Source organism: Clytia hemisphaerica, unplaced genomic scaffold (assembly GCF_902728285.1).
Source record: "Clytia hemisphaerica strain Z4C2 unplaced genomic scaffold, Clytia hemisphaerica genome assembly, whole genome shotgun sequence".
NCBI classification, from domain to species: domain Eukaryota; kingdom Metazoa; phylum Cnidaria; class Hydrozoa; order Leptothecata; family Clytiidae; genus Clytia; species Clytia hemisphaerica.
This window is the reverse complement of record NW_027104072.1, coordinates 4,239-26,347: the sequence shown is the minus strand read 5'-3', so window position 1 is coordinate 26,347 and position 22,109 is coordinate 4,239. Positions and strand designations below refer to the sequence as shown.

At 40.2% G+C, this 22,109-nt stretch overlaps 3 protein-coding genes and 1 pseudogene across 3 annotated transcripts; all 4 read right to left on the bottom strand.

The window, feature by feature from the left end:
• Window positions 1–3,715: 3,715 nt before the first annotated feature.
• Window positions 3,716–4,720, bottom strand: LOC136812496 (uncharacterized). Its single transcript, XM_067068996.1, has one exon. The coding sequence runs from the start codon at window positions 4,718–4,720 to the stop codon at window positions 3,716–3,718; it is 1,005 nt and encodes a 334-aa protein (XP_066925097.1).
• Window positions 4,721–10,494: 5,774 nt separating this feature from the next.
• On the bottom strand, window positions 10,495–11,499 carry LOC136812495 (uncharacterized). Its single transcript, XM_067068995.1, has one exon. The coding sequence runs from the start codon at window positions 11,497–11,499 to the stop codon at window positions 10,495–10,497; it is 1,005 nt and encodes a 334-aa protein (XP_066925096.1).
• Window positions 11,500–11,572: 73 nt separating this feature from the next.
• On the bottom strand, window positions 11,573–17,261 carry LOC136812494 (uncharacterized). The gene is made up of 2 exons (XM_067068994.1): window positions 16,919–17,261; window positions 11,573–16,719 (listed from the first exon to the last, which is right to left on the bottom strand). Exon 2 carries the CDS (start codon window positions 16,628–16,630, stop codon window positions 11,573–11,575), a length of 5,058 nt encoding a protein of 1,685 aa, XP_066925095.1. The 5' UTR covers window positions 16,631–16,719; window positions 16,919–17,261.
• A 217-nt stretch (window positions 17,262–17,478) lies between these two features.
• Window positions 17,479–18,343, bottom strand: LOC136812497 (probable 4-coumarate--CoA ligase 1; annotated as a pseudogene).
• Between the last annotated feature and the right edge of the window lie 3,766 nt (window positions 18,344–22,109).

The window sequence follows — 22,109 nt, the reverse complement described above, 5'->3', positions numbered from 1 at the left end:
CCAGCATATCTTTGTCGACTCCACAAAGACGTTGGATACCGTCAATAGAGAATTCTTGTTTAAGATATTGGGAAAGCTTGGCTGTCCTCCAAAACTCGTCACACTCATACGAAGTCTATACACCCAAGTTAACGCTCGTCTTATAGTCGATGGAACCCTTACGGAACCGTTCGAATACCGCAGTGGCGTAAAACAAGGCTGCAAACTCGCACCCACTCTTTATGGTATCTATGCTACTGTACTTTTCTTTCTTGCGTACGAAAACATTGGTCATCGGTTCAGCATAAAGATTAGTTTTCGTTATGATGGTGATCTCTTTGATTTAATAAGATTCAAAGCCAAAACAAAATTATTTTATCAGAGAAGTCCAATATGCTGACGACATTGCAATATTCAGTGACTCACCTCTCGGTTTACAGACTCTGTTAACAGCTTACAATGACTCAATCACAATAAGGGCCGCGAATCTTTTTTCCGGCGGTTTTGGGAGCCACAACTCACAAGCCATTGCAAAATCAAATTTTACAATATCTAAACCCTTCCGACACCAAAACTCTTTCTAGTTTTATTGAATAAGTGTTCAAAAAGGAAAATTTACCTTCTCAAGGACAATAAACATTTTTCTTACTTTTAAAACCATCCATTTTGTCAATTTAGTGAAAAAAATGATGTTTTTTGAGTTTCGCATGAAAAAATCTAAGAGGAACCCTTGCATGTTTGGTACTGACGGAAAGCACAGGGAATTCCCCATCGAGTTCCCAATCAGACCCTGTTTTCGATTTTTTAGTTTAATCTTTTCAGGGGGTACAATAGCCTCGTATGTACCAAAAAATTGTCTTTTTTCTCCTTCATAAAAATTGACTCGGACAAATTAAACAAAAAGTAAGGTCAGAGGCATATGCAAAATTTATCTAGCTTTCCATCGATTATACTTTTAATATACTTTTATTGTGTCCCCATCATGCGAAAGTAAAAAAACAACCCCCTGCTGTGGGAACAGCGAATTGAGACGAGTCAGTGACGTGTTTGTAACAGTGCGTTCAAACTAAGAACAAAAAAATTCTTTGGTCACAAATCTTATCAAAATTTGTACAAAATCAAATCAAGAATTGTCCTAATCTGATAAAATAAATATTCACAAATCTCAGTGAAAATAGAAAATATTGTCTGACAAGCCAAATATTCTAAGTCTAGAAAATAGGGCAAAAATATCAAACTTAATAAAATGAAATATTATCTTACCAGCGTGCCACTGCTGTGTATAAAACGTCTCAAGAACACTACACCACAATTTCAAGGTGATAGTGAAAAGTTATCTATATTGTTCATCAAACATAAAATCAAAGACAAAAAATGTTGACATCGTCAACTCTCAACAACCTTATCTCAAAAGTTGCAAAAAAGATTCCGTTCTAAAGTATAAAAAGAATCTAACGCCTACAAAAAATTAATAGCTTTCTCCATCGTATGGTCATTAACTTGATCTCCAAATGAAAGTCATTAAATTTTTATCGAGGCTCTCCCATGGAGAGCAACAAGTTCGTAATTACTTTCCCTTGAGAATTTGGGTTTCATCGATAATTACGTTTACTCACTCGACACTCCCCACCATGAAATTGAACGAGTGTTGCACATCACGAAATTGAACGAGTGTTGCACATCACGAAATTGAACGAGTGTTGCACATCACGAAATTGAACGAGTGCTGTACATCACGACAACGAGTGTTGCACATCACGAAATTGACGTGTTGCCAATCACGAAACGAGTGTTGCACATCACGAAGCGATCACGAAATTGCACATCACGAAATTTGAACGAGTTGCACATCCAATTGAACGAGTTGACACAATGAAATCTAAATAAACTCGCTTCAGAGAAGTTATCATAGGTTCTCAACATAGAGACTTCATGCATAACGTTGGCTTTGCTCAGTCAGCGATATTGTAAATCACCGATGTCAAATTTGAATGCCTGTAACGTCGATGTGAAGCGTCGACGTCATCTTGTAAAATCACGAACACGGTAGTATCAGAGTATGTACAGTAATGAAAATAAGTAATACATCACCTGGAATAGCTGCAACGACGAAATCATCAGTTGCTCCAGTGGAAACGAGAGTCAGCGAGTGCAGCCATTGTACCGAGCTCTTTCATAATGTCAATCTCATCAAACGATCTGATGAGAACGAGTGAACGAATGGCGCGTTTGGTGAGTCGAAATGCTTGTTCCTGATGGTTTTTGTACTTGACAGTTGCTTGTCTGATGACAACATCTTTGCCCTTGTGGGCACTGTCTATCATCCCATATTGATAGGTGTTGTTGATGTTGGATTCGTGCTTGAGAAATAGCACGATATCTCCTTTTGATGGTTGTCTGTCTGAAGTGAACCACTTCTCCTGTGACAAAAGCTTGGGTACATGAGCTGACAGCCAAACTTCAAACCATGCGTCGAAATATTGTTGGTTGGCATCCAAGATTTTGTTTGGGTGAATTGTTGTTAGCATCTCTCCTTCAGGGCTTCGCTCATTGTTTCGTCCTAAGCGAAGTCTGTTTGGGGTGAGTAGATCCATCGACTCGAAATCTGAAACTTCATTTCTGATCCCAATAGGTTGATTGTTGATGCAATTGGCAATCTGAGAGGACAAAGTCTCCCATTGAAGCAATGATAAACGTTCATTGGTGATGCTTCGTTCTAATGACTTGTTGATTTCTTGAATTCGTCTTTCCAATTTCCCATGGAAATTATGGCCACCTACTGGACATGAGTTGAATTCGACTTCTACATTTATGTAGCTGATTCACNTTCTTGTCCCCTTATTAGTATACATGACTTTTATAGCTTTTAACAATAGGCTGCGGAAAACGCATTCATCCACATTAAATTTTGATTGGTCCGAAATCTTTCTAGAATTATGGAATTTTATGAAATTAGACCAAGACTTTATTTTCAATTTTTACGCAAAACGTTTCCAATGATTTTCAATAAAGTCACTATAAGTCATCTTTTTAACTTAATTATTTTTAATATTTATTTTCAAGTGCTCTCTCCGATCTAGCTAATTAATTAGTGACAAGTCGTCTATGGTGGTCTGTTGTGGGAACAGCGAATTGAGACGAGTCAGTACGTGACGTGTTTGTAACAGTGCGTTCAAACTAAGAACAAAAGAAAATTCTTTGGTCACAAATCTTATCAAAACTTGTACAAAATCAAATCAAGAATTGTCCTCAATCTGATAAAATAAATATTCACAAATCTCAGTGAAAATAGAAAATATTGTTTGACAAGCCAAGTATTCTAAGTCTAGAAAATAGGGCAAAAATATCAAACTTAATAAAATGAAATATTATCTTACCAGCGTGCGACTGCATAAATGCTGTGTATAAAACGTCTCAAGAACACTACACCACAATTTCAAGGTGACAGTGAAAAGTTATCAATATTGTTCATCAAACATGAAATCAAAGACAAAAAATGTTGACATCGTCAACTCTCAACAACCTTATCTCAAAAAGTTGCAAAAAAGATTCCGTTCTAAAGTATAAAAAGAATCTAACGCCTACAAAAAATTAATAGCTTTCTCCATCGTATGGTCATTAACTTGATCTCCAAATGAAAGTCATTAAATTTTTATCGAGGCTCTCCCATGGAGAGCAACAAGTTCGTAATTACTTTCGTAATACATCACCTGGAATAGCTGCAACGACGAAATCATCAGTTGCTCCAGTGGAAACGAGAGTCAGCGAGTGCAGCCATTGTACCGAGCTCTTTCATAATGTCAATCTCATCAAACGATCTGATGAGAACGAGTGAACGAATGGCGCGTTTGGTGAGTCGAAATGCTTGTTCCTGATGGTTTTTGTACTTGACAGTTGCTTGTCTGATGACATCATCTTTGCCCTTGTGGACACTGTCAATCATCCCATATTGATAGGTGTTGTTGATGTTGGATTCGTGCTTGAGAAATAGCACGATATCTCCTTTTGATGGTTGTCCGTCTGAAGTGAACCACTTCTCCTGTGACAAAAGCTTGGGTACATGAGTTGACAGCCAAACTTCAAACCATGCGTCGAAACATTGTTGGTTGGCATCCAAGATTTTGTTTGGGTGAATTGTTGTTAGCATCTCTCCTTCAGGGCTTCGCTCATTGTTTCGTCCTAAGCGAAGTCTGTTTGGGGTGAGTAGATCCATCGACTCGAAATCTGAAACTTCATTTCTGATCCCAATAGGTTGATTGTTGATGCAATTGGCAATCTGAGAGGACAAAGTCTCCCATTGAAGCAATGATAAACGTTCATTGGAGATGCTTCGTTCTAATGACTTGTTGATTTCTTGAATTCGTCTTTCCACTTTCCCATGGAAATTATGGCCACCTACTGGACATGAGTTGAATTCGACTTTCACAGTATCCTTGAATTTCAGTCTCATATCTTTGCAACCCTTGAGCAATTGACTTCCTTCGTCACAGTAGAGGGTTTTTGGAAAGCCTGCATCACTGGCGAAACGAATGAAGGCTTGTAAGAAAGCAGGTGTAGAATAATCGTCCATGACTTTAATTGAAGTTGACGAGGTAGTTGAGCAGCAAAATACTACAAGCCAGATTTTGATCGTGGCTCGTTTGTTGTGTGGAGAGAATGCTTTGTATGGACCCGATAGATCAACTTGACACATGTAAAACGCAGGAGCAACAGTGAGTCTTGAGCTTGGAATTGGACCCATAGCAACTTCGATAGTTTTCTTCTAAAGGTACCTGCATCTAGGACACGATCGTTTGATAGCTTTGATGATTGATCTAACTTCCAATATGTAAGCATGTCTGAGTACGGCTCTCAAAGTTGTTTCTATTCCCCGATGAGAAGCATTCTGGTCATTCCAGTGTACGTCATTAACAATGGCGTATGCAACAGGTGAGTGTTTATCAACCAAGGGGACGCAGAAGCTTGTGGATGAGAGATCTTTCATTGCCTTTGTAAATCTTCCGGTAACAGTGATGTCATCACATGTTAAGACTCTTCCGGTGTAAATGAGAACTCCATCTTTCATCCTTGAAATCTTCTCATACTTTTTCTTTGGCAGAAAGTGTTGAATCTCTGCCGTGCATTTCTTGAAGTAGTAAGATTTGGCTTTGTCAGTGTCAGATGTCGATACAACTTTGCACCATGGGTGGGACTTCAGTTTGGAAGGATTAACTTTACATGAAAGGATCTTGCGGATGAACTTCATAACCATTGTCATTAGCCTGATTACTTTGCTGTATGAGTGTTTGTTTGGATCAATGATATACTGTAAAAAATCGAAGTGTTTCTTAACTTCAGAAGGTACTGATTGGTTACTCAAGAACGTTGATTCCTGAGGATATGTTTCTTTGTTAGCTTCTGTTATCTGGGATGCATCAAGCTTCAAGCTGTTGATTGGAGTGACTGGAAATTCAGATTGATCTTTCGACATCCATTCATATCCGTTAATCCAATCAGAATCCATTGATATATCCTCAATTGAGCATCCTCTTCTGGTTCCCAAGTCAGCAATCATGTTCTTGGATGATACATAGTACCAGTCAGATGGTTGGGAGAAACGACGAATCTCAATCACTCTGTCCCTAACCCATTGTTTTGAGTGGTTTTTTATCATTGCCAATCCAGTGCAGTACAACTTGGCTGTCACAAAGTTTCATAGACGACTTATGAAGATCTCCAAGTGATCTCTTTACGACCTCACTGGTGTGAATGTTGAGTAGAGCTGCAATCATCTCAGCTCTTGGTTGGGAGGTATGATCAGGAAGGATTTTTGACCTGGCAAACAGAAGTTGACAGCAGTAATCACCACTACGCCTTTTGATCCTTGAATAGATGGCTGAGCAGGCAATACTTGAACTGGCATCACCTGTGTCAATTGTTTCAATCGATAATGATTCGGCATCCTCAGGTACAACACATCTCTTGAAGTAAACTGTTTCATCTCTTGCATCATTTGGAAGTTGTTTATCCAAGTTGGTCTCAGCTCCTTTGGAATAGCATCATCCCAGTCAAGCTTGTGGATGACTAAGTCATGAAGGTCTAATTTGAATCCTGCTGAAATTGGCGTCATCTTTCCAAGAAGGTCGTATATCTCTCCTACCTTGGAGGCACAATGGCGTTTGGTTAATCGTTCTGGAATTGAATTATCACTGACAGGTGGTTTCCTCCCACGTTTGCGTTTGGCAAAATTCAATTCTCCAATGTTCAACAATATCACATCGTCTTTTGGAAACCATTTGAGTCCAGCAACAACCAGTGACTTGCCATCATCAGACAAGTTCTCATTTGGATTCTCACCGGATAAAGTAATGCCTTTCAGTTTGTAACCACCACGATTGACGATTAATTCCATTTCATCAGCTCTTTGACTAGCCATTTCGAGTGAGGCTGCACCACTAATGCAATCATCAACGTATATGTCCTTCTTGATGATTCTACTGGTTTCAGGAAATTCATTTTTCGACATGTCAGCAATCTTTCTAAGCCCATATTCAGCTTGATTCCCACTTGGCTTCACTCCATAAATAAGTGTTTTGATCACCTTTTCGTCAGGGATTTTTGTGGGGTCGAGATTCTCATGCCAGATATATCTTTGCAAGCACCAATCTCTTTGGTCGAGCCGAATGGTATTGTACATTTTGCTGATATCTGAGTGAATACCAACTTGGTGTGTTGACCAACGAATGGCGATCTCCTGCAATTTGTTCAAACCATTCTTTCCTTTAGCGAGAATATCATTAAGACTGTAGCCTGATGATGTAACCATAGATGCATCAAAGACTATACGGCAAGGGGTTGAGATAGATGTGGGTTTCCACACTGCCCTCCACGGGATAAAATTTTGGACAGGATTGTTTCTCAGATCAACTTGGACATCAGCAGGGAGATTTTTCACATAATCAACGAATCCAAGTTTCTGCAACTTTGCTTCTGATTCTAACACATCCGACTTATCTTGGGCATTCGTGGGATTGTTAAGCTTTTTTATCTGCTGGCTGTATACTTTCAAAGCGACCGATTTATTGGGTGCGAGGCGCTTTACTGGATCGAACATTAACGGTAGCCTGGCAGTGGTCGTGCACGTATTTGTATCAATCGATACGGATGAGTTAATTATGGCTTGCTCAGCTTCCTCTTTTATGCTAATAGCCTCAATCGATTCATGGGATTTGCAATCTTTGCAATTTCGGCACGTTGTACAACGATACGTTATCTGCGAACCTGCGTTCTCGGCAGATTCAAAAGATTTCAGAATGTTTGATCGATAAGCTGTATGATCAATCAAAGGAGTGGAATTTTGGATAGTTGGGGATTCCACAATCGAGAGTTCGCGGATACGGGCGAGTTCCGTATAGAAAGTTGCTGACAGATGAGCATCGAAAGTACGGGAAAATGATTCATGTGGACCGCCAAGGACACCGGTGGTTCCATCAGAACCTCTGAAAACTGATTTGAATATGGATAAACCCGTTGGTGATTGGAATATAAGTTTTGGGAAATAGCGAAAGTAGGAAATGCCGATCATCATATCGACTTTGCCACCGGCAGATTTTGGTAATTTTGGGAATATTTTCGCTATTGCGCCCGCTGCATCGAAAAGACTCTTCTCCGCATCACATAGTGAATATCGCGGAAATTCATCGGTCAGTTTCGGTAAGCAGAGTCCGGATAACTGCGCATGTTTCCCGGTAGATAACGGTAATTTAATCCGGTACAAGCCATGATCTGATATTGTTTTTGATCCAGCAAGTCCTCCAACGGAAACAGGAACTTTTGACAGCATTGTAGCACTGGAACCAAGACGATTAACTGCATCCTCGGTAATCAGGAAATCACTGCAGCCTGAATCGAAGAATATGTTGAACAGTTCGCTATGAAGCTTGATCTGTTGGAGCATATAGATTCCACGATCTTTGATATCTTCCTCTGAATCAGCAACGTTTGATTCTACAAAGTTCTGCACAGGAACATTCGGTTGCAGGACATTTTTCTCAGCAACTGGCTGATGGATTTCAGAGGTAAGGATTGCGCTGCTCGCGTGAAAGGATAATTTAATTTCTCTGGAAAAGGACGGTAAGCTAGGATTTCTCATGCATTTTGCCTTATATCGTTCCAGTAATTCCTCGTTATCCTTGGAATTTTTATGCTCGTCACAGAGTAAGACGTGCTTCTTCTTGGGATAAGAATTGTGTGAAGGGTGTGGACATATAAATTCAGCTTGACATTCCCCTTTGGCATGTTTCCCTTTGTTCCAGTCAGCCCCAGGGTAGAGACATTGGAAGCAAAATCCCTTCCTTCGTAACATCGAGAATCGTTGGGAGGGTGTTTTTTCAGCAAAAGCACGACAGGAAAAGTATTGGATTACTTTGGATCCAATTGATCCAGTGGAAACATGATCATGTTCCCCATCCTTTGCCCCACACAATAAACATTTCTTGCATTCTTGCTTTTCCCCAAAAAATGCACACGAGCCTTTTCCGCCCTTTGGACCTGGGGGTGATTTTTCATTGTTCCCACAGAATCTCAGCCTCTGTTGCTCAACTTTAAGCTCCTTCTCGAGAAAAGTAGAAGTTGGTTCCATAGGACTTTCTCATTTGCCTCTAACTCACAGGATTCCTTCAGCCACTGGGTCATACGAGCATTCCCCATTAAACGATAGATTTTTTCCAAACCTTCCCCGTAAAATAGGTTTTTTCAATGTTGTGCTTGGAAGCCAAATTTAAGAGATCCCTCATCAGGCTAATGATCTGACTGATTCCGGCAATCAACTTCTCAGGGTCCTTGGTTTTCCCCAGCTGAGAGATATTGTCTAATTTGGCAACCTTCCTGGCCAAAAGAAATCTGGTGTCCCCATAAGTTGCTTTCAATCGTTCCCAGATCTCAGAGATTTTATCAACATGCTTAACCAGAGACAATGCTGGCTCTGATAGATGGTTATTAATCAAAAGGTCCGGTAGCATTCTCTTAGTTGTAGTACGAACATAAAGCTTCTCGAACTCAGTTTGGAAGGTATAGATGTCCAAAGGTGAATCGTACCCAGAAAATTTTGCCAAATTGATATTCAGCTTCCCCTCCTTGATTAGATCCCTCTTGTTGAGCTCCCTTTGATCCACTTCTTTCTCCAGGTCCTTCAGAAAGTCAGTCTTCTTAGAAATAATAAAATCATATTTCTTACCAAGTTCTTCTACTGCTTTCTTCATTGCACCAGATGCAGCAGGGTATTTCAGGATTTCTTGGTAGTTCTGGGTCACAGTTTCCAATTTCTTTGCCGACACCTTCTGGTTATCCTGTAGCTTCAAGAGTTGGTCATCAGTCAGTTGTGGAATGGTGGACTCACACCATTCGGACTCGAGCTCTGTTGCAATCCTGAGGGTTGTGTTGACTTGGAAAAGCTTCGACTTCTCCTGGTGGTTGAGAATGGTCTTCTGGGTTGCTGCTTCCTTTGATTGAGCTTCCTTGGACATTTCGATACCAGTTTTGATCTTCTGGATGACGTCATCGAATTCTCGTTTGTAATCAGTATTGTACCTGGGAGTGCCAATTAATAATTTTATCTTGGTGTGCTTGGTCCTAAACTCGGACCTCAATTCCTTTAATGTGGCAATTATCTCACGTGCTGGAGTTACATCAAATGACATCTCGTCCACAAAATCTCCAATATCATCTTTCAGGACTTCCACTTCAACGAATAAGTCCACCGGGTCGATGGTTGTTTGCCATCTTCTTGTTTTTCGTCTGCCATAGTTGACGGTTCGGTTAAGGGCACACGTTTGCCTGTGTTATGCAGGGCGCTATAATCGATTCGTTTAGCGGCTGCTCTTTTGTTCATTTATATCATACGGTCTGCTGTTTGAATGTTGTGGGAACAGCGAATTGAGACGAGTCAGTACGTGACGTGTTTGTAACAGTGCGTTCAAACTAAGAACAAAAGAAAATTCTTTGGTCACAAATCTTATCAAAACTTGTACAAAATCAAATCAAGAATTGTCCTCAATCTGATAAAATAAATATTCACAAATCTCAGTGAAAATAGAAAATATTGTTTGACAAGCCAAGTATTCTAAGTCTAGAAAATAGGGCAAAAATATCAAACTTAATAAAATGAAATATTATCTTACCAGCGTGCGACTGCATAAATGCTGTGTATAAAACGTCTCAAGAACACTACACCACAATTTCAAGGTGACAGTGAAAAGTTATCAATATTGTTCATCAAACATGAAATCAAAGACAAAAAATGTTGACATCGTCAACTCTCAACAACCTTATCTCTAAAGTTGCAAAAAAGATTCCGTTCTAAAGTATAAAAAGAATCTAACGCCTACAAAAAATTAATAGCTTTCTCCATCGTATGGTCATTAACTTGATCTCCAAATGAAAGTCATTAAATTTTTATCGAGGCTCTCCCATGGAGAGCAACAAGTTCGTAATTACTTTCGTAATACATCACCTGGAATAGCTGCAACGACGAAATCATCAGTTGCTCCAGTGGAAACGAGAGTCAGCGAGTGCAGCCATTGTACCGAGCTCTTTCATAATGTCAATCTCATCAAACGATCTGATGAGAACGAGTGAACGAATGGCGCGTTTGGTGAGTCGAAATGCTTGTTCCTGATGGTTTTTGTACTTGACAGTTGCTTGTCTGATGACATCATCTTTGCCCTTGTGGACACTGTCAATCATCCCATATTGATAGGTGTTGTTGATGTTGGATTCGTGCTTGAGAAATAGCACGATATCTCCTTTTGATGGTTGTCCGTCTGAAGTGAACCACTTCTCCTGTGACAAAAGCTTGGGTACATGAGTTGACAGCCAAACTTCAAACCATGCGTCGAAACATTGTTGGTTGGCATCCAAGATTTTGTTTGGGTGAATTGTTGTTAGCATCTCTCCTTCAGGGCTTCGCTCATTGTTTCGTCCTAAGCGAAGTCTGTTTGGGGTGAGTAGATCCATCGACTCGAAATCTGAAACTTCATTTCTGATCCCAATAGGTTGATTGTTGATGCAATTTGCAATCTGAGAGGACAAAGTCTCCCATTGAAGCAATGATAAACGTTCATTGGAGATGCTTCGTTCTAATGACTTGTTGATTTCTTGAATTCGTCTTTCCACTTTCCCATGGAAATTATGGCCACCTACTGGACATGAGTTGAATTCGACTTTCACAGTATCCTTGAATTTCAGTCTCATATCTTTGCAACCCTTGAGCAATTGACTTCCTTCGTCACAGTAGAGGGTTTTTGGAAAGCCTGCATCACTGGCGAAACGAATGAAGGCTTGTAAGAAAGCAGGTGTAGAATAATCGTCCATGACTTTAATTGAAGTTGACGAGGTAGTTGAGCAGCAAAATACTACAAGCCAGATTTTGATCGTGGCTCGTTTGTTGTGTGGAGAGAATGCTTTGTATGGACCCGATAGATCAACTTGACACATGTAAAACGCAGGAGCAACAGTGAGTCTTGAGCTTGGAATTGGACCCATAGCAACTTCGATAGTTTTCTTCTAAAGGTACCTGCATCTAGGACACGATCGTTTGATAGCTTTGATGATTGATCTAACTTCCAATATGTAAAGCATGTCTGAGTACGGCTCTCAAAGTTGTTTCTATTCCCCGATGAGAAGCATTCTGGTCATTCCAGTGTACGTCATTAACAATGGCGTATGCAACAGGTGAGTGTTTATCAACCAAGGGGACGCAGAAGCTTGTGGATGAGAGATCTTTCATTGCCTTTGTAAATCTTCCGGTAACAGTGATGTCATCACATGTTAAGACTCTTCCGGTGTAAATGAGAACTCCATCTTTCATCCTTGAAATCTTCTCATACTTTTTCTTTGGCAGAAAGTGTTGAATCTCTGCCGTGCATTTCTTGAAGTAGTAAGATTTGGCTTTGTCAGTGTCAGATGTCGATACAACTTTGCACCATGGGTGGGACTTCAGTTTGGAAGGATTAACTTTACATGAAAGGATCTTGCGGATGAACTTCATAACCATTGTCATTAGCCTGATTACTTTGCTGTATGAGTGTTTGTTTGGATCAATGATATACTGTAAAAAATCGAAGTGTTTCTTAACTTCAGAAGGTACTGATTGGTTACTCAAGAACGTTGATTCCTGAGGATATGTTTCTTTGTTAGCTTCTGTTATCTGGGATGCATCAAGCTTCAAGCTGTTGATTGGAGTGACTGGAAATTCAGATTGATCTTTCGACATCCATTCATATCCGTTAATCCAATCAGAATCCATTGATATATCCTCAATTGAGCATCCTCTTCTGGTTCCCAAGTCAGCAATCATGTTCTTGGATGATACATAGTACCAGTCAGATGGTTGGGAGAAACGACGAATCTCAATCACTCTGTCCCTAACCCATTGTTTGAGTGGTTTTTTATCATTGCCAATCCAGTGCAGTACAACTTGGCTGTCACAAAGTTTCATAGACGACTTATGAAGATCTCCAAGTGATCTCTTTACGACCTCACTGGTGTGAATGTTGAGTAGAGCTGCAATCATCTCAGCTCTTGGTTGGGAGGTATGATCAGGAAGGATTTTTGACCTGGCAAACAGAAGTTGACAGCAGTAATCACCACTACGCCTTTTGATCCTTGAATAGATGGCTGAGCAGGCAATACTTGAACTGGCATCACCTGTGTCAATTGTTTCAATTGATAATGATTCGGCATCCTCAGGTACAACACATCTCTTGAAGTAAACTGTTTTCATCTCTTGCATCATTTGGAAGTTGTTTATCCAAGTTGGTCTCAGCTCCTTTGGAATAGCATCATCCCAGTCAAGCTTGTGGATGACTAAGTCATGAAGGTCTAATTTGAATCCTGCTGAAATTGGCGTCATCTTTCCAAGAAGGTCGTATATCTCTCCTACCTTGGAGGCACAATGGCGTTTGGTTAATCGTTCTGGAATTGAATTATCACTGACAGGTGGTTTCCTCCCACGTTTGCGTTTGGCAAAATTCAATTCTCCAATGTTCAACAATATCACATCGTCTTTTGGAAACCATTTGAGTCCAGCAACAACCAGTGACTTGCCATCATCAGACAAGTTCTCATTTGGATTCTCACCGGATAAAGTAATGCCTTTCAGTTTGTAACCACCACGATTGACGATTAACTCCATTTCATCAGCTCTTTGACTAGCCATTTCGAGTGAGGCTGCACCACTAATGCAATCATCAACGTATATGTCCTTCTTGATGATTCTACTGGTTTCAGGAAATTCATTTTTCGACATGTCAGCAATCTTTCTAAGCCCATATTCAGCTTGATTCCCACTTGGCTTCACTCCATAAATAAGTGTTTTGATCACCTTTTCGTCAGGGATTTTTGTGGGGTCGAGATTCTCATGCCAGATATATCTTTGCAAGCACCAATCTCTTTGGTCGAGCCGAATGGTATTGTACATTTTGCTGATATCTGAGTGAATACCAACTTGGTGTGTTGACCAACGAATGGCGATCTCCTGCAATTTGTTCAAACCATTCTTTCCTTTAGCGAGAATATCATTAAGACTGTAGCCTGATGATGTAACCATAGATGCATCAAAGACTATACGGCAAGGGGTTGAGATAGATGTGGGTTTCCACACTGCCCTCCACGGGATAAAATTTTGGACAGGATTGTTTCTCAGATCAACTTGGACATCAGCAGGGAGATTTTTCACATAATCAACGAATCCAAGTTTCTGCAACTTTGCTTCTGATTCTAACACATCCGACTTATCTTGGGCATTCGTGGGATTGTTAAGCTTTTTTATCTGCTGGCTGTATACTTTCAAAGCGACCGATTTATTGGGTGCGAGGCGCTTTACTGGATCGAACATTAACGGTAGCCTGGCAGTGGTCGTGCACGTATTTGTATCAATCGATACGGATGAATTAATTATGGCTTGCTCAGCTTCCTCTTTTATGCTAATAGCCTCAATCGATTCATGGGATTTGCAATCTTTGCAATTTCGGCACGTTGTACAACGATACGTTATCTGTGAACCTGCGTTCTCGGCAGATTCAAAAGATTTCAGAATGTTTGATCGATAAGCTGTATGATCAATCAAAGGAGTGGAATTTTGGATAGTTGGGGATTCCACAATCGAGAGTTCGCGGATACGGGCGAGTTCCGTATAGAAAGTTGCTGACAGATGAGCATCGAAAGTACGGGAAAATGATTCATGTGGACCGCCAAGGACACCGGTGGTTCCATCAGAACCTCTGAAAACTGATTTGAATATGGATAAACCCGTTGGTGATTGGAATATAAGTTTTGGGAAATAGCGAAAGTAGGAAATGCCGATCATCATATCGACTTTGCCACCGGCAGATTTTGGTAATTTTGGGAATATTTTCGCTATTGCGCCCGCTGCATCGAAAAGACTCTTCTCCGCATCACATAGTGAATATCGCGGAAATTCATCGGTCAGTTTCGGTAAGCAGAGTCCGGATAACTGCGCATGTTTCCCGGTAGATAACGGTAATTTAATCCGGTACAAGCCATGATCTGATATTGTTTTTGATCCAGCAAGTCCTCCAACGGAAACAGGAACTTTTGACAGCATTGTAGCACTGGAACCAAGACGATTAACTGCATCCTCGGTAATCAGGAAATCACTGCAGCCTGAATCGAAGAATATGTTGAACAGTTCGCTATGAAGCTTGATCTGTTGGAGCATATAGATTCCACGATCTTTGATATCTTCCTCTGAATCAGCAACGTTTGATTCTACAAAGTTCTGCACAGGAACATTCGGTTGCAGGACATTTTTCTCAGCAACTGGCTGATGGATTTCAGAGGTAAGGATTGCGCTGCTCGCGTGAAATGATAATTTAATTTCTCTGGAAAAGGACGGTAAGCTAGGATTTCTCATGCATTTTGCCTTATATCGTTCCAGTAATTCCTCGTTATCCTTGGAATTTTTATGCTCGTCACAGAGTAAGACGTGCTTCTTTTTGGGATAAGAATTGTGTGAAGGGTGTGGACATATAAATTCAGCTTGACATTCCCCTTTGGCATGTTTCCCTTTGTTCCAGTCAGCCCCAGGGTAGAGACATTGGAAGCAAAATCCCTTCCTTCGTAACATCGAGAATCGTTGGGAGGGTGTTTTTTCAGCAAAAGCACGACAGGAAAAGTATTGGATTACTTTGGATCCAATTGATCCAGTGGAAACATGATCATGTTCCCCATCCTTTGCCCCACACAATAAACATTTCTTGCATTCTTGCTTTTCCCCAAAAAATGCACACGAGCCTTTTCCGCCCTTTGGACCTGGGGGTGATTTTTCATTGTTCCCACAGAATCTCAGCCTCTGTTGCTCAACTTTAAGCTCCTTCTCGAGAAAAAGTAGAAGTTGGTTCCATAGGACTTTCTCATTTGCCTCTAACTCACAGGATTCCTTCAGCCACTGGGTCATACGAGCATTCCCCATTAAACGATAGATTTTTTCCAAACCTTCCCCGTAAAATAGGTTTTTTTCAATGTTGTGCTTGGAAGCCAAATTTAAGAGATCCCTCATCAGGCTAATGATCTGACTGATTCCGGCAATCAACTTCTCAGGGTCCTTGGTTTTCCCCAGCTGAGAGATATTGTCTAATTTGGCAACCTTCCTGGCCAAAAGAAATCTGGTGTCCCCATAAGTTGCTTTCAATCGTTCCCAGATCTCAGAGATTTTATCAACATGCTTAACCAGAGACAATGCTGGCTCTGATAGATGGTTATTAATCAAAAGGTCCGGTAGCATTCTCTTAGTTGTAGTACGAACATAAAGCTTCTCGAACTCAGTTTGGAAGGTATAGATGTCCAAAGGTGAATCGTACCCAGAAAATTTTGCCAAATTGATATTCAGCTTCCCCTCCTTGATTAGATCCCTCTTGTTGAGCTCCCTTTGATCCACTTCTTTCTCCAGGTCCTTCAGAAAGTCAGTCTTCTTAGAAATAATAAAATCATATTTCTTACCAAGTTCTTCTACTGCTTTCTTCATTGCACCAGATGCAGCAGGGTATTTCAGGATTTCTTGGTAGTTCTGGGTCACAGTTTCCAATTTCTTTGCCGACACCTTCTGGTTATCCTGTAGCTTCAAGAGTTGGTCATCAGTCAGTTGTGGAATGGTGGACTCACACCATTCGGACTCGAGCTCTGTTGCAATCCTGAGGGTTGTGTTGACTTGGAAAAGCTTCGACTTCTCCTGGTGGTTGAGAATGGTCTTCTGGGTTGCTGCTTCCTTTGATTGAGCTTCCTTGGACATTTCGATACCAGTTTTGATCTTCTGGATGACGTCATCGAATTCTCGTTTGTAATCAGTATTGTACCTGGGAGTGCCAATTAATAATTTTATCTTGGTGTGCTTGGTCCTAAACTCGGACCTCAATTCCTTTAATGTGGCGATTATCTCACGTGCTGGAGTTACATCAAATGACATCTCGTCCACAAAATCTCCAATATCATCTTTCAGGACTTCCACTTCAACGAATAAGTCCACCGGGTCGATGGGTTGTTTGCCATCTTCTTGTTTTTCGTCTGCCATAGTTGACGGTTCGGTTAAGGGCACACGTTTGCCTGTGTTATGCAGGGCGCTATAATCGATTCGTTTAGCGGCTGCTCTTTTGTTCATTTATATCATACGGTCTGCTGTTTGAATGTTGTGGGAACAGCGAATTGAGACGAGTCAGTACGTGACGTGTTTGTAACAGTGCGTTCAAACTAAGAACAAAAGAAAATTCTTTGGTCACAAATCTTATCAAAATTTGTACAAAATCAAATCAAGAATTGTCCTCAATCTGATAAAATAATATTCACAAATCTCAGTGAAAATAGAAAATATTGTTTGACAAGCCAAATATTCTAAGTCTAGAAAATAGGGCAAAAATATCAAACTTAATAAAATGAAATATTATCTTACCAGCGTGCGACTGCATAAATGCTGTGTATAAAACGTCTCAAGAACACTACACCACAATTTCAAGGTGACAGTGAAAAGTTATCAATATTGTTCATCAAACATAAAATCAAAGACAAAAAATGTTGACATCGTCAACTCTCAACAACCTTATCTCAAAAGTTGCAAAAAAGATTCCGTTCTAAAGTATAAAAAGAATCTAACGCCTACAAAAAATTAATAGCTTTCTCCATCGTATGGTCATTAACTTGATCTCCAAATGAAAGTCATTAAATTTTTATCGAGGCTCTCCCATGGAGAGCAACAAGTTCGTAATTACTTTCCCTTGAGAATTTGGGTTTCATCGATAATTGCGTTTACTCACTCGACATGGTCTGGAGTTAGTTTAAAAGTGATGTTCGATTCAAAGGTTCCCCTCTAAAATAGTGGTGATCAATGCTGACCTATAAATGATTCCAGTATGTCAATTTGTGTAAGTTTAGAATGAGGAGATGCCCTATCTTGTGATCGATGATGCAAATCTTTGGATCTGATTGGAACATCACCAGAATTAGATTTTATCCATGTTCAGACGTTACTGTTTCGTATCGTTCCGGTATGGTTTCTGTTACGGATCGAGAGTGTTCATATTAGTTCCGGAACGTTTCGGAGCAAGAAAACGGACTAGTTCCGTTCCGATGAAAATAGTGGAGCGAAGCTGTTTCGATCTGTTTTACTTTGTAACGTCTTCTTTTTTGATGTTTCGAATTTTGACGTGCACACTAGTTTCAAAACCGTTTCGTTTCGGAACGATACAAAACTGTAACGTCTGAGAATAGTCTTTATCAACGTCAGAAGAAAACAACAAGATTGTAGGCACACTTTATGACAAAAAAAATACCTTATAATTCTGTATGCTTGATAAGAACTGAACTGGATCAAAACTCGGTAATGTATATACCCTGTTGCCATGGTAAGGGTTAACAAAGAGAAAAAGTACCATTCCGTACATGTGATATACCGGGATGACCGCTAATACGTTATCCGGCATGTTTTCTCCAAAAAACTCCCGGACCTGGAGCAAACAATTTATCATACTAAAATGACTGATCATGACGCCTTTCGGGAGCCCTGTTGTGCCGCTTGAGTATAAGATAAAAGCAATGTCTTTTTCAGGATCGATAGCTGACAGATCAGCTGAGAAATTTTCGTCGCCGTTTTGTAAGATATCCGACATGTTGACGACGCCGCTGTCGGAGATTGACGTATCGTCTAAACATATTATTGTTTCTATGGAACTGTTTTCTGAAGCTTGACGGGCGGTATCTAATAAATGTGCATTTGTGATCACAACTTTGGGCGTTGATGTTTTGATTTGATTATGCATCTCATGGGCGGTGAAGGTGGGGTGTATAGTTGTGACCGCCATGCCGTTTGCAAACGCCCCAAGCATAGAGTAAGAGTATTCCGTACACGTTGGAAGAAAAATTGAAACCCGATCTCTCAATTTGAAATTCTTTTCATGAAAATACGAACCCAGTTTTCGAGAATTCTGAACTAGTTGAGAAAAAATTAATTCAACACCTGTTACACCATCAACCTGAAAATGACAAAAAATATAATTTTCTTCATCAAGACGAGGCTCAACCATGCCGTTTGGAACTCTTTTTAAAGGGGTGCACTGGTCGTTCATCTGCGATATCATTCCTCCCGAAGAAAACTTTTGATTTGCACCGATGACAAAATTTGCTTAGAAAAAATTAAGAGGATCAAATTTACCAATACTTAATACAGTATAATCAATAACTTTTTCGAGTCTGCCAAAAACTAATCAATGAAAAAGTTTCTTACCATCGCAACACGGTCATCAAATTACCCTAAACATACACTGAAAAAATTCCGAGTCTGCAAATAAATCAAAACAAACACGTCTCTTACCATAGCAACGCGCTCGCCAAATTGTTCAAAACGTTTGCTGAAAAAAGTGAAGCAATCTTCGACTGGATATTCCAAGGATTTATTTCCACGAATCACATTCTCTTCAGTTCGATGCGTAAACTCTGTACGTGTAGATAGGGCTTTAGTGAATGTCTTTTTAAGGCTCGGTATACATGTCGTTCTTGAGGTGACAAATCGCCTTTGCAAATGCAACATCCTTTATTTAAAATTTCCTAAATTCTAAAATGTAAATTCAAAGCTTCTGCCTTAATTAGTAAAACTAGGTCACAGCGATGAAATCACACTAAAACGACCGCCGGCAGAAAATCGAATATTATTTCAAATAACACGAGACCCGATTATTCATTTTGAAACGAAAAAATGTATACGGCGAGTACTAAATTGATCGAGTCAAGCGAAATCAAAGAATAATGGCCGTCAAAGTAGTGAGCCCAACCAAAACGAGATTAGAAAACCAATGTGGGAAACCCGCCTCCGGCGGTCGATAAACTTACAAATGACTAAGTGGTTGTTCGTATGGCCCTAGTAAAAATTCTTGAAAAGTTCTTGAAAAGATATTATCAAGAAACTTTGCTTATTCTTTTTCAGTTTCTTACTACGAACGTGCCAAGATCTTTCAAGATCTTTAACGATCTGATAAGACTCTTTTATAAGTTTTGAATAAGATTCTTGTCCCTTACAGTGATTCAAGATCTTGACGGAATCTTAAGTAAAAGTAAGTCGAAGGTGACCTGCAGGCTCCACTTTCGATAGCTATCTACCTGAAGGTAGGGGAGGGATTGCTCCACTTACTTGCTGAGCATCAAGCAGAGAGGCATCAAGTACCATTTTAGGAATCTTTGGTGTGACCCGGCCGGTGGTTGAACCCACAACCTTGCGCACCGTAGACGGATGCTCTACCACTGCACTACGGTCGCTGACGGAAGTTTACTACTATCCCCGTTCAGTTATTGAATAAGGGCCGAAAGCTTCGCTCGAGTGACAGCATTCAACTGATGACCTCGTCATTAATCAACTATTTCATTAGTACCACTAAGAATCTTAAAGCTTCTTTGCACATAATAGTTAGTTAAGATTTGGAAAGTCTCTTTATAAAAACTTTACAAGTTACGCAAAGAATCTTAAAATATTTTATGGCTCAAGATTTCGTAAGATTCTACTTAAGAACTTAATAAGAAATAATAATTATCCTTACTATAAATATGCGGGAAGAATCTTGACAATTCTTAACGATTTCTTAACAAGATCTTTAAAGATCTTTTTGTTGGAAGAAATTTTCAAGATTGCCTAAGAATCGTTGTAAGATCTTACAAAGATTTTATAAGATTCTTACTTGTTAAAGATCTTGAAAGATCTTCAACGATCTTTTCAGATCTTATCAAGAATTTTTACGAGGGGGAGACGGGCTGACCCATCCGCTAGTCGAGGTGGGATGGGTTTTCGAACGTCACGTGATCTATTTCTAGTCATTTGTTTCGTCAAAACTGTGACGAAACGTTCAAAAATCCATCCCACCTCACTCAGCCTGTCCAGCCCGCCTCAATATAAACAGCCCCTAATAAAGGAGCTGAACATTTGAGGTTGGTGGCGATTAGAAACCTACTAAAAGAGATCGTATTTATTTGTCCAAATTACTTTAATCCCATAGTTCAAAATTTTCAGGTGTTTAAGTACGGTAAANTTGCCAATCCAGTGCAGTCAACTTGGCTGTCACAAATTTTCATAGACGACTTATGAAGATCTCCAAGTGATCTCTTTACGACCTCACTGGTGTGAATGTTGAGTAGAGCTGCAATCATCTCAGCTCTTGGTTGGGAGGTATGATCAGGAAGGATTTTTGACCTGGCAAACAGAAGTTGACAGCAGTAATCACCACTACGCCTTTTGATCCTTGAATAGATGGCTGAGCAGGCAATACTTGAACTGGCATCACCTGTGTCAATCGTTTCAATCGATAATGATTCGGCATCCTCAGGTACAACACATCTCTTGAAGTAAACTGTTTTCATCTCTTGCATCATTTGGAAGTTGTTTATCCAAGTTGGTCTCAGCTCCTTTGGAATGGCATCATCCCAGTCAAGCTTGTGGATGACTAAGTCATGAAGGTCTAATTTGAATCCTGCTGAAATTGGCGTCATCTTTCCAAGAAGGTCGTATATCTCTCCTACCTTGGAGGCACAATGGCGTTTGGTTAATCGTTCTGGAATTGAATTATCACTGACAGGTGGTTTCCTCCCACGTTTGCGTTTGGCAAAATTCAATTCTCCAATGTTCAACAATATCACATCGTCTTTTGGAAACCATTTGAGTCCAGCAACAACCAGTGACTTGCCATCATCAGACAAGTTCTCATTTGGATTCTCACCGGATAAAGTAATGCCTTTCAGTTTGTAACCACCACGATTGACGATTAACTCCATTTCATCATCAGCTCTTTGACTAGCCATTTCGAGTGAGGCTGCACCACTAATGCAATCATCAACGTATATGTCCTTCTTGATGATTCTACTGGTTTTCAGGAAATTCATTTTTCGACATGTCAGCAATCTTTCTAAGCCCATATTCAGCTTGATTCCCACTTGGCTTCACTCCATAAATAAGTGTTTTTTTGATCACCTTTTCGTCAGGGATTTTTGTGGGGGTCGAGATTCTCATGCCAGATATATCTTTGCAAGCACCAATCTCTTTGGTCGAGCCGAATGGTATTGTACATTTTGCTGATATCTGAGTGAATACCAACTTGGTGTGTTTGACCAACGAATGGCGATCTCCTGCAATTTGTTCAAACCATTCTTTCCTTTAGCGAGAATATCATTAAGACTGTAGCCTGATGATGTAACCATAGATGCATCAAAGACTATACGGCAAGGGGGTTGAGATAGATGTGGGTTTCCACACTGCCCTCCACGGGATAAAATTTTGGACAGGATTGTTTCTCAGATCAACTTGGACATCAGCAGGGAGATTTTTCACATAATCAACGAATCCAAGTTTCTGCAACTTTGCTTCTGATTCTAACACATCCGACTTATCTTGGGCATTCGTGGGATTGTTAAGCTTTTTTATCTGCTGGCTGTATACTTTCAAAGCGACCGATTTATTGGGTGCGAGGCGCTTTACTGGATCGAACATTAACGGTAGCCTGGCAGTGGTCGTGCACGTATTTGTATCAATCGATACGGATGAATTAATTATGGCTTGCTCAGCTTCCTCTTTTATGCTAATAGCCTCAATCGATTCATGGGATTTGCAATCT

Bases quoted from the DNA above. Each gene is read 5' to 3' on its own strand.
- LOC136812495 (XM_067068995.1), bottom strand. From the start codon at position 11,499: ATGGGTCCAATTCCAAGCTCAAGACTCACTGTTGCTCCTGCGTTTTAC.
- LOC136812496 (XM_067068996.1), bottom strand. From the start codon at position 4,720: ATGGGTCCAATTCCAAGCTCAAGACTCACTGTTGCTCCTGCGTTTTAC.
- LOC136812494 (XM_067068994.1), bottom strand. From the start codon at position 16,630: ATGAACAAAAGAGCAGCCGCTAAACGAATCGATTATAGCGCCCTGCAT.